At 37.9% G+C, this 11,925-nt stretch overlaps 1 protein-coding gene across 3 annotated transcripts; it reads right to left on the bottom strand.

Annotated features, from left to right (window-relative positions):
- Positions 1-299: 299 nt before the first annotated feature.
- ttk (ttk protein kinase) lies at positions 300-10,876 on the bottom strand. Of its 3 annotated transcripts, none has more exons than XM_044207844.1 (25): positions 10,733-10,876; positions 9,976-10,063; positions 9,644-9,866; positions 9,363-9,469; positions 9,128-9,271; positions 8,857-8,971; positions 8,682-8,763; positions 8,426-8,541; positions 7,828-7,894; positions 7,577-7,685; positions 7,216-7,438; positions 6,450-6,556; positions 6,098-6,241; positions 5,020-5,192; positions 4,475-4,620; positions 4,188-4,314; positions 3,587-3,679; positions 3,327-3,484; positions 2,937-3,088; positions 2,698-2,822; positions 2,251-2,325; positions 1,971-2,147; positions 913-1,009; positions 699-784; positions 300-615 (listed from the first exon to the last, which is right to left on the bottom strand). In XM_044207844.1, exons 1-25 carry the CDS (start codon positions 10,745-10,747, stop codon positions 547-549), a joined length of 3,018 nt encoding a protein of 1,005 aa, XP_044063779.1. In that variant the 5' UTR covers positions 10,748-10,876; the 3' UTR covers positions 300-546. The 3 variants fall into 3 exon arrangements, with proteins under 3 accessions (XP_044063779.1, XP_044063781.1, XP_044063780.1); XM_044207846.1 differs by having other exon boundaries at positions 8,857-8,932; XM_044207845.1 differs by lacking the exon at positions 10,733-10,876 and adding an exon at positions 10,292-10,673.
- Between the last annotated feature and the right edge of the window lie 1,049 nt (positions 10,877-11,925).

Here is an 11,925-nt window from a genome sequence, read left to right as displayed (position 1 = left end):
AAAGAGGCTATGTCAACATGCTATCCCCCTCTTATTGTCACCAGAGGCTAATTGTCTCCTCAGGGATTAATTTATTTTAATTAACACACATTATTTCCCCATGACAAGGATTGAAACGTCAAAACAAAAACACACAAGCATTTACTTATTAGCAACTGAAAAATGCTTGCAGGAAAAAAAAAAAAATATCCCCATCATGTTTATCTTGCGGTGTTCTGTTTCTGATATTTTCATTTAGTGAATATTTTGATAAAGCCCTTCTCCTCTCACAAAGAAATGTGTTAAAAAGGCATACCATGTCAGTTACCCATCCTTTATATCAGCTGAGACAAATAAACCAACAAATCCTAATGATACAGTATGTTCATTTGACTCTACTGTATGCTTACATTTATTATCAGGACATAAGTAAAAATGAGGCAATATAATGATTTTGTTTCAAGGAAACAAACAAACATACAGAATTGTTAGTTCTACATCTTACAACAGAAAATATTGTTACTGTACTGAAGTGGTTAGTGTGGTCAAAAAAGAAAAAAAAGATAGTTAAGTTGATGACTTTGCACACTCTGCAACATCCAACTTCCTGCCACTGCTGCACATTTTTGCCAGATTCTGTGAAAAGCAGAAAACAGAGTTAGTATTTAAGAAACTCACTGTTGAAGAAAAAGTCTAAAGTTCCTCAAATCAAATCTTACATTAGCAGCTCGGATGATGCTGTTTGGAGACTGGAGGGCTGCGAGGTCCGTCAGGATCTTCTTGAGATCACTATTACATGGACGTTCTGAAACAGGTGAATTGTGTACAGATCAGTGTCACATGGTGAACAGCAAAGTTGGCTTCCAAGTACACAGAGTGATGAGGGTGTGTGTGTGTGTGTGTGTGTGTGTGTGTGTGTGTGTGTGTGTGTACCTGGTTCAGGTGATGCTTGTGGCTTCAGCTGCAGGTAAGGATGCTCCAGCAGCTCTGAAATAGAGATTCGTTCTCTGGGGTTTCGTACCAAGCACCTCTGGAACAACCAGACAGTAAAAACTTAAAAACTGCTTAGTTGTATTTTACATCACTTCAACAAACACTTCTAAGTTAGCCACTGTTTTAATCTATGGACTTGTAGTTAAATATGCATCAGTATTTTAGTTAAACCTGCAACATACAGGAGTCATTTGTAGAACAGAATACAATCCCTTTTTTAAATGTTAACAGTCCTACACAAAAATTGTTGCAAGTATATTTCTTAATCTGTTAACAGTTGGGCACAAACAGTGGCAGTCTGTTTCAGCTTCTAACCTGTTTATTCTTTATTACAGTAATTATTTATGTGTATGCACTATATAAAGCGTATATAAGAAGTATTTTCCCACCTTTTACAGAGAATTTCAACACAGAATGTAATTGGGATTTTTTTTTTATACATTGATCAACAGAAAAGGTCTTGATGTGAAAGTGATAAATCAAATTGACAGAAAAATCAAAATAATTGCCCTGCACTCTTCCCCAAAATAATGAACTTCTCCATATCATAATTTTGTCTTAGATTTGTACTTAGACAGATTGTAGAGATTTATTCTCACTTTGACCTACATCCTTTTCTACTGATGAAAAAGAAAACAAACAAACACATCCATGTATGTATGGCATACAGTGTCCAGTGCACTGTACTGTACAAAAGTGCATGGACATATAAGTGCAAGCCCAATAAAATTCCTCCAGTAGAATTTTAATGGGTCAATCAATATGCAAGCTTTTATATACCAGCAAGAGTTACATCCATTATAGTAATTGTATAGGATACTGACTGATTAGCCTCTTTAAAGAAAAGGCCAATATGTTCCAAGTGTGCAGACTAATTTATCAGTCCACCACTAAAGTTGAACGGTCAGAATGAGCGAGTTTACCATCAAAAATTGTAAAATTGACAAGTATCTTTTGCGTTCACATCACACTAGCATAGTTTAGTCGTGACCTCTCACCTTCAACACATCCAGCAAATCCTTCTCTGAGATGTCAGGAAATTCAATCTTATGGGAAGGATCGATGATGGCGTGCAGTTTGGCAATCTGATTGGTGATGCTCTGGAATGGAGTTTTTCCATAGGTCATGCAGTACAGGATACATCCAAGGGACCACACGTCACCTTTGGGGCTGATCTTTAGGGGAGAAAAATTATAGATAAATGAGAAAATGTTTTTCACCACTGTACTGCAATGAAAAATAATTGCTTAGAATGCTTCATTGATTTAGTAAGAGTACCTTTGAGCGTGCTTTTCCTGGTTGGGACGAAGTGTCTTTGATGGCTTCAGGGGGCATATAGTTCAAGGTTCCAACCTGTGTTTGACAAACAACCATGTATTACATGTGTAGAGCCCTTTCCACCTGGAGTGTAGATCTTATACAGCTTAATTATGTTTACAGTAAAATCTGTTTTCACTTTCCACAGAATATCATATTTCACATATATTTAACACTTGCCCTTCCATGAGAAGGCAGGCACAGTATACAGCATTAACGACTTACACTGACCAGTTGCAGCTACAGTATATGACTGGGTTAACAATGTATCTCAAGTGCATTTACACATGGATTTCATTTGTTTTTCAAGTACTTACAATCCAATCACCAGGGCTTCATGTCAACACTACATGAAAGAGACTCAATGTGTTCGTTAAATGTATGACTTGTCATCAACATAAATCTTACTTGTGAATCCTTCATAATGCTCGTTACATCTGGTTGGATTCTGTTTGCGATTCCGAAGTCAATCAACTTCAGCGAAGCATTCACTATGACAAAATTTGCTGGCTTCAAGTCACTGTGGACAATTCCTGCATAGAAGACACATATTTGGTTAGAAATGAAGGTCATTTTAGTGTACCATTTAGTAAACAACACTGAGAATCGATGAGGGAACAGTAGTGAGAGCTATAGAGAAAGAGAACCATGTTTGTGGATGGTATGGACAGCCTCCAGCATGTTCTTCCAGTAGAACTTCCTCTCCAGCGGATTCACAGCTTTGCGGTTTCGCAACCAAGTGTTCAGATCCAAGTTTCCACACTCCATCAGCATGTAGATGTAGCTGTTGGTAATTTCGCTGCAAACACAAATACAACCATCATTTGTAACAGAAATCATAAGTACAAGCAGACCTCAAGACCTGTTATATAAACTATTATATTTCCTTTTAATATAAAAATTTTACTTAATTGCTGCAACTTCCCCCCCAAAAAAGAAACAAACATCACATTTTTAATAAAAAAAAAAAGGGACAAAAGTTTCAAGGTGATTCCTATGCAATGCATTGATATATAGTAGACAGGCTGTGCACTCACTAGTCATAGAGCTTAATAATTTGATCGCTGTACTGCTGCAAGTGGTTCAGATGTTCAATCTCATTTTTGTAACTTTCTATTGTCTGAGCATCAGCCTCCTCAAGGTCGACGTATTTCACAGCAAACAGCTGCTTTTTGTGATCAAGGACCTGGTACACCTGAAAGAAACAAAACAACGGTCATTCATTATGCTTGCAAACAGCAACAAGCAAAGTGTATGAATGCTGGAACACGATATGAATTCCCTATTAATGTTTTACCTTGCTGGATCCACCGCGTCCAATCATCTTGAGTATGAAGAACTGCTTGCCCTTAATGGTAATGGATTCATTTGACAACGCAGTGAAGGAAGCCTAAAATAAGATTCAAACAAAAGCATACCATGTCATTAGTTTCAAATGATTCCTTGTGAAGGTAATTTCAAAACAGGAAAGGTCCTTTCTGCATTTTATACTGCCACATAAGCTACACTGTTCTCTACATGTCCAGGTATATTAATGCATTTCATCTCTGCTTAATCATTTTATTTATCCATGCTGTAGGACACAGAAGACTCAGATCTTATCATGTGACTGAGTGAAAGCTAACTATGTCTATTGTTGTAGATGTAACGGAAACATCAGTACCTGTTGGTGGAAAAAAAGCTGATTTCTTTGTATGGTGGCTCACACTTTCATATCAGTAACAGCGAGCTATACAGTAAAAAGCACCACACAGAAAATCTTTCAAATTTATTAGAGGTCCCTTACACAGGTGTTTGGTGTCACGGAAAAGCTTGTTAATGGACACATGAAATATGTCCTCTGAGTCTAAAAAATGAATATTAGATAACAGAAAAGGCAGGGCATGGACATGCTGTACCTGTGGAGTTTGGAAACATGGTGCTTGGTTTAGTGGTGTGCATGGCTGCTGAACAGGTCCAGCTCTGTGTGCTGCCACTGCAGAGGAAGACACTTCAGGGCCTCTCTTTACAACTGGAGTAATAAAGCTGACAGGGAGAAAGATGGAGTAGGTGTCACTGGGCAAATTTTATGATGGTACAGAGAAGCACATAAAGAAACAAGATAATTTGCTTTAAAAGACAAAGGAATTAAGTGCTACTGATTTTGTTCCAGACCAGCAGACACCCAAGTCAGATAAGATAATACCTGTTGGCTGGGGGGTTTCTGTAGCCGTTTGGTGTCTGACAGACTGTTTGTGGGTTCAGTCTGGACGGAAGATGGAGGGATGGAGTGGGGAGTGACTCCAGCACACGAGGAACAGGTCTGGGGTCAGGAGGTGTTGTGCGTTTATCCTAGGAAGAAAATAATTTAGAATGATTTAGAATGGTTTTGAGACTAAAACAGTATCTGGTTCAATTAATAAATTATTTGAAGTGGTCATAAACAAAAAGAATCATATCAGAATGGAGAGGCAAAATGGAACCAGCAGAAAATGATCATGTTGTCATATCTGTAGAGATTCCCTCATATGGTAAATTGTCATCATAGTTACAAATGAGAAATCAGTAGTTATTCGTGCCTAAATCTGCCTGCAAGGAAGGGCAGACAAAACAACAAACTAACAGTAACACTTGCCGACACTCCACACAGCTTACCAAAATGCTAATTTGAGACTCTAAAATTTTTATTTATTTATTTTTTTAAATTAAACATTTGCTCTAAATGCAATGCACAGAAAATAGTCATCAGACCTCTGGAGAAACATGCCGGTTGATGAGAGTTGGCATCTTCCACTCTGATAGGGGCTCCTTGCTGGCAGGTTTAGGCTGTTCCCCTGACCGGTTCACAGGGACCCGAGCAGGAAGCTGAAGTTCCTGGTTTCCTCCACAAGTAGACACACTTACTGGAACAACTGTTTGCAATTCTACAATAAAAACAGTAGAAATTAGAAAAATTTCAGTTACAAACCATGTCCAACTCAGTGCTTTAAAGTTCTCCTCCAGACATTTCAAAGTTGCTATGATTGATATTTTGTTTAATATGGTTATCCCACATAAAAAGTAGAAACCTAACTCTGAAAAGGGGAAATTCGGGATTTGTATGCCCCACCCACACAGCTGCGTGTTAGGTTGACCGGTGCCGGTGAGAGCATGGATGTGAGTGAGAGACATACACCCATGGTGAGAGAGCGGTGCAGGTAAAGATAGCTAGAGTTAGAGGAAACATCTGAGAGATTCAGCCATACATGTTTGAGCCTCAGTCAGACCCAGATGAAGTATCAGTATGGTAAGTGTAATTAGCATCTTTTATTTGTTTATGTTGTTTGTTAGCTTGTAACTGGCAGTGGCTAACACAGCGTTAATGGTTGTGAAACATACAATAATATCTGCTACGATGTGACAGTGTGTTCACATTTATATTACATAACGTTAGTAGATAGTGGAAGGAAGCTCCAGGGTCTGGTTTACATCCAAAAACTGCATACTCCACCATGTTTGTTTTCAAAACTTTCACTACGCTAACTTAGTGCAAACTCTCACTCTTTCAGGTTTCATTGCCGGTGGCATTGCGATTGGCTTTCGGATTTGTGACGTCCCAAATCTATCTTACCCGGAGTAAGTTTGAATCAGATTTTAGGCAAGTGTACAGACATATCCCCCTTCAGTAGAGGAATGTGAAAACACCTCTCTAGTGACAAACTTTGCACAGACACATGTCAGTAAAGTCAAGGTCTGACATTTTAGGGGACATAAACATAAGAAAAACATATTTTTGAGTGGAGGGGTACTTTAAACCTTAACAATGAAAGACTCTTCAAAAAATCTCTACCTGTAGGGTGTTCCTCCTCCCTGGTGGGCACAAGCTGTTTCTCCCCAGCTTTCAGGTTACGTATGGCCATCTCCAGGAGCTCTGCTGGCCTGGCATTTAATGCCTGGGCTTTGTGCAGAATTGAAGTTGCTTTGATGACATTACCTTTAAAGGAAAGGAGGAAGAAAAATTATAATTTCACTATACTTTAGAGACAGGCTGGTTAGACAAGTATTCACTTCACTGACTAAACAAAGTTTGAGTTTATAAGAGTTTTAGGACACTGGCATATCTGTAACAACAACTCGCTATTTGTCCGTCTATTCCATGTATCAGATTTCTGGAAACTAAAATAAATACAAAGCCACTCTACCTTGAGAAACCTCAAACTGGGCATGTGCTATGTGGACAAATGCAAAGCCTTTACAGTTGGATCTTGCAACTATAAAGTGGTCTTGGGCTTCATCTGGATCTTCGATCCTTCAAAAGAAAAAAGAAGAAAGAAAGAAAGAAAGAAAGAAAGAAAGAAAGAAAGAAATGAGGTTACAATTAAAAAGGCCCTGACAAAGATTTGAAGGTAAAATTCAAAGATTAGGATTCTGGCAACAATAGCCTATTTTGAGGGGTTGAAGGGCTGTATGCACTGATTTTAACCCACAGAGCTAGAATAGAGAGCCATTACATACAGACACACATGAGACATGTATGACGATGTTAACATTTAATAAATGTCATACACCAATTCAGTCACTCTATATCACCAAAACCACAACACGCCTGGAGTGGACAATAACTCAATAATATTGTATTGCTTCTCTCCATTTAATTGCAGTGTGACAAAAATCGACATATTAGGGTTCACAGTGTCATGTCTGAATGATAAAAATAAAAGTTTGCCAAAAATCCATCAGTGTGACATCTTACATATATAATTAAAAATGATAGGCTGAGCTTCCAGTAAAAAAACTGAAAAATGATTTGACTTGATTTGTCATTTCTTATTGCTGTGAAAATGTTCAAAATCTTATTTTTTTCCTGCAAAGCCCAACGGTAACCACACCTGTAGTTAAATACACCCTAACACACACCACAAAGTCCCAAGACTGTAATGTAGATACAGTATTTTCATCCACACTTACCCCTTGAGTTCTGCATATCTGACCAGTATTCGGGCATAGCTGGCATTTTTGCTGAATTGTCTTATTGGCAGCCTGGAGAAGATCTTAGAATAACAGTCCTTGAGCTTATTAAGGAGGTTGATGTCTGTGTGAGGGTTGCCTCTTTTCTCTAGGTTCATCAGATACATCCAACACGACTCGGGGGAATTTGTATTGACGACCTGGTCAAAGTTGTGTGTTACATCTGCCAGGGAAAAACTAAATGTCATCAAAACAGTAACAACACTAAATGCACATTGTTCACACACCTCTAAAAGTTTTAATGACTACTCAACAAACTGAAGAGCATTCAGTGCAGCATATTGTCAAGGTTATATAGTACCTTCCATTCTCGAGGTGTCCCTTGTGTCATGTGTGTGAAGGAGTGTGGTGGTGGAGTCCACAGCTGCCTGGTCCTCCCAAGGGCAATGCTCTGGGCTGACAGCTGGTCGCTGATAACGCAGCATAATAAAAGAAACATATTACTCTTCTTTCTTCAGCCCATGCCGAACATCTTTGCTTAGCAGGGCATTGGTAATGAGTGTTGATTCTGACATTGCTAGACCGAAACTACTGAATCCTGTTTATACTCACTCCATTGACAGCATTTTTCTTTGATGAAAGCCCGAATACTGGGTTCATGTTTGAACCAGAAGTTTGCCTGAGACAAAATTAAAACAACTCAAACGATAACACATACAACACTTGAAATGAATTATTACACATTTGAATGAAATATTCAAGAATTTGCATGCAAAGTGAACAGGGATGGGACAAATCACAAAATTCTATTTCTTACATTACACTGGTGTCATGATTCAATACATTTGTCTAGTGATGCCCTGTGGTTTATGTCAAGAAAAGAGATAATTCCTCAGCTCAATAAACACAGCACTGCATGTTAAATAAAATGTGTGGAAAATTGTTTGATTTAACTCATAAAATAAAGCAAATAATTTGTTTGTTTTCCATTACTGTACTCTGAAGTGGCATTTGGGGAACTCCTGCTGTTCTTGCAAGGGACCTTGGGTGTTGCAAGCAGGATGATGGTATAAGTAACCTATCATTAGTATAAGAAGCTATTTTCAATACTATGTGCGATGTCACATTTAATATGGCAACAAAACTGTTTTCATACAGCATTCCTCAAGACATAATCAAATTAAATACATTTGGAAATTAAAAAAATTACCTGGACAAACTGGTGTGGACTGATGCATCACTTCTCTTTGAGGGCTTCTCATTAATGTAGTGATCGTCGTCATCCTTTTCTGGGATAGAGAAAGGTACTATGGGAACTCTGCCTGGCTGGAATACAAAAGGTCAGAACACAACTTTATAACTTCAAGGACTATTTGGTAATTAATTTCATGCAATCTTTGGAAAAGAAAAAAAAGCATGGTAAAATAATTTGTAGAAACACAAGTAAGATGAAATGTAACTCTCACCATGCCAATTGCTCTCTTGCGTTGAGAGCCTGATCTCCAGCCTGGCAGCTGGTCATCTGCTGAGCCACCGAGGGCCTCTGTCCTGCAGGCAAGAGATCAACATAAGATGTCACATTCCCTAAATCAAACAAACAGACACCTTATTAAACGTTGAAGGCTGTCGTTTTATTCTTACCCTGAACTAAAAATACTGGAGAGCTGCAGTTCGCCTGTCCCGTCTGATATTCTGCTTACTTTCTGGAATGCAGAGCCTTTTTTGACAGAATTGTGCACATTACTGTTCGACAATACTGGCAGAAAGAAAACACAGCAAAATGTGAAAATCAGACAATGAAAAATTATATATATAAAAATACTGCACTGTAACAGTAAACTCTGATTTTCTGAATTGCTGTACACCAGTAATCTAACCATAAAACACCATGGAATAAAACATGAATACTCACGTGGTGCATTTTCCTTATCCTCTGAACAGAAGTCTTGTGTTTTCCCCATCTGCATGCTTTGCAAGGCAGCCTCCAGCAGTTCCTTTGGTTTGGCACCCAGTTCAAAAGCATTCTGCAAAATGTAAATGCTTCTCTTTGTGTTGCCTGGTAAGATGATATAGCAGACAATGAAATACCCCAGATAACATTTCATGCGTTTATATGTACAAGAATAACATAAAGCACGTCTCTCTACCTTGAGAATGTTCAAACTGCGCATGTGCAATGTGAACAAATGCAAAGTTCTGGCTGTGAGATCTTGCCACGTTGAAGTTGGCTTCTGCCTCATTGACATCTTGAATTCTAATAAAAGAAAAAACAGGAAAAACAGACTAAATGCTCATCATACTGTTTTTTGAAAAGCACATCAAAATAATGTATTTAATCTAGCCTACTCAATCTACTGATAATGTTTGAATTAAAACTAGAAAGAGGACAAAGGTCTTTGATGTACAAGTAATAACTTTGGTTACTCACGCTTTTAGCTCTGCAAATCTGACCAACATCCTGGCATAGCTCTCATTCTGACAGTGTTTCCCCAGTGGCATATTGGAGAATACTCTGGTGTAAAAGTCAACGAGTCTGGTGAGGTGGTTACGATCCAGGTGAGGGTCCCCTTTCTTCTCCAGGTCCATCAAATATGAGAGGCATGATTCAGGTGAGTTTGAGCCAATAACCTGGTTAATATTGTCTGTGTCATCTGTAACAAGTGCAAAGTGTCATGATGACTTTATGAAGTAACGTTACAGACACATGGACACTGATGTATATGGATCTTACAGTGACAGGACTACTGGGCATACCATTACCTTCATTGAGATACTTTTTAATTTTGTTGAGCTTTTGATAAAGCATGGCAAGCTGTTGCTTTCTATCTGTATGCTCCTCTTCCTCCATCTGAAATTGAGGGGTAGATACATTACATTAGCCCAGATACGGTTATGCTTGTTCTCTTGATTGAAGATATAGACCAAGGACACCAAATCCGGTTTAAAAGAATGACGATTTAACGATTCCTTACTTGGTATGACAATGTGCATTAGTGATACATGACTTTAGACCTTTTAAAAATCTTTACAAGACACTCTGCCAAAGCCATAACGTTATAAGTGACATTTAACATACCAGCAAGGATGTGGTGAACAGAATAACGTTCAGACTACTCCAAAAATTCAATCGTAACGTTAATTTACCACAATGATGTGATTTTTATGGATCGTTTGTTCACGTTTCGACTCTGACGAAATGTAACTTAACGTTACTGACTTGACTCTTAAAGATACCTGGTATGTATACTTGCTACGAAGCAAGAAAGAGTTTCACTGACATATTCAAGACAGAGCAATGGACACCGTTCTTCCTTTATAAAATAATTTACTCTTTCGTGTTTACAATCTGAGTTAGCTCAGTTAGCTAGCTGACATGTTGCTAACGGTGTTGTTAACGATAAATAGGTTAGCGAATTGGTTCCCCTGTGGGTCACGCAAACTCAGATGAAGTTAAACATGTATAAAAAAAATCTTCAATAACATTTAAAGTAAATATTGCATTTAAAAAAGCTCTCACCATGTATGCTGTCATTAATTCCTTTTCACTTATGGGGCAGGAAAATGGCTCGACTTCAACTGCCAGTTTTCAAATATGCCACTTCCGTCCAAGTCGTGTGTTGATTGGATAGTTTATGATGACGACAGAGTTCGTTAGGTTTACAAGTCAGCAATAGGCTTCAGCACAAAGTACCTTGGTAGAACCTTTCAGGATTGAATTTAAGAACTACTTGGAGTCTATCCAAATTATAAACAATAAAAAAATTACCCATATAGTTAGTATGCTGCAAGAAGTCTTTAAAGAAATTTGACGATTGCTTACCTTTTCTATTAAGTTATTATTATTATTATATATTTTGTATTTACTTATTTTTTATTCTAATACTCAATACTAAATTTAACCTGATGTCTTGTTGAATGTAACCCCAGGCAGTGCACAGTTTTGCAATAATAAAAAAATAATTTTAGTTAGGGGAAGTAAATCTTCTTCTTCTCTGAGGTTTTAAGGCAGTTAGCATCCTTAACGTTGCATAACTGCCTCCTTCTGGATATAGTCTTCCTCAATGTTCTTTTTTTGGAAGTCGTGTAATTAGTCCAGTAGCTCTCATAAAATCAGATAGCCATTTTCTGCCCTGCCATTCTACTTGCCCTGTTTTCTGTAATTTTGTGATCATCACTTGTCTTTTTTCTGTATATTTTCTGCATGTTACTAGAATATGCTCCACTGTCTCTTTTTCATGACACTGATAATGGCCTGTTGGATGTTTTCCCATAATGAAAAGTGTACTGTTAAGGTTGCTGTGTTGCAGTCTGCTTATTGTTACTTGTTCTGTCCTGTTAGTTCCCCTACTTCTTACCATACCTACTTTATTTTGGATTGAGTGTGGATGTCGTCCTTCTGTTGCGTTATCCCAATACTGTTGCCACTGTTGATTTATTTTCCTCCACGCTATGCTTTTACCCTCTGCTTTTGAAAGTCTAATAATTTAATTTCAACAATTTCAACAATTTATTTTATGATTGTTTCTTTTGACATTTTGTTTGCTTTTATGTTTCCAGGGATACCTGAATGTGCTGGGACTCACATGAATGTGATATTTGTCCCTTGACAAACTATTCTTGAATTGTTGAACAAGACTTCAAAGCAGATCCTGATGATTACTAGCTGTACCTAATTCTTGTGAGTGCTGAGTCACTACACATGAGTATTTT

Source organism: Siniperca chuatsi, linkage group LG9 (assembly GCF_020085105.1).
Source record: "Siniperca chuatsi isolate FFG_IHB_CAS linkage group LG9, ASM2008510v1, whole genome shotgun sequence".
NCBI classification, from domain to species: Eukaryota; Metazoa; Chordata; class Actinopteri; order Centrarchiformes; family Sinipercidae; genus Siniperca; species Siniperca chuatsi.
Note: the sequence above shows the minus strand (reverse complement) of the source record. Positions and strands in the feature narration are given on the sequence as shown.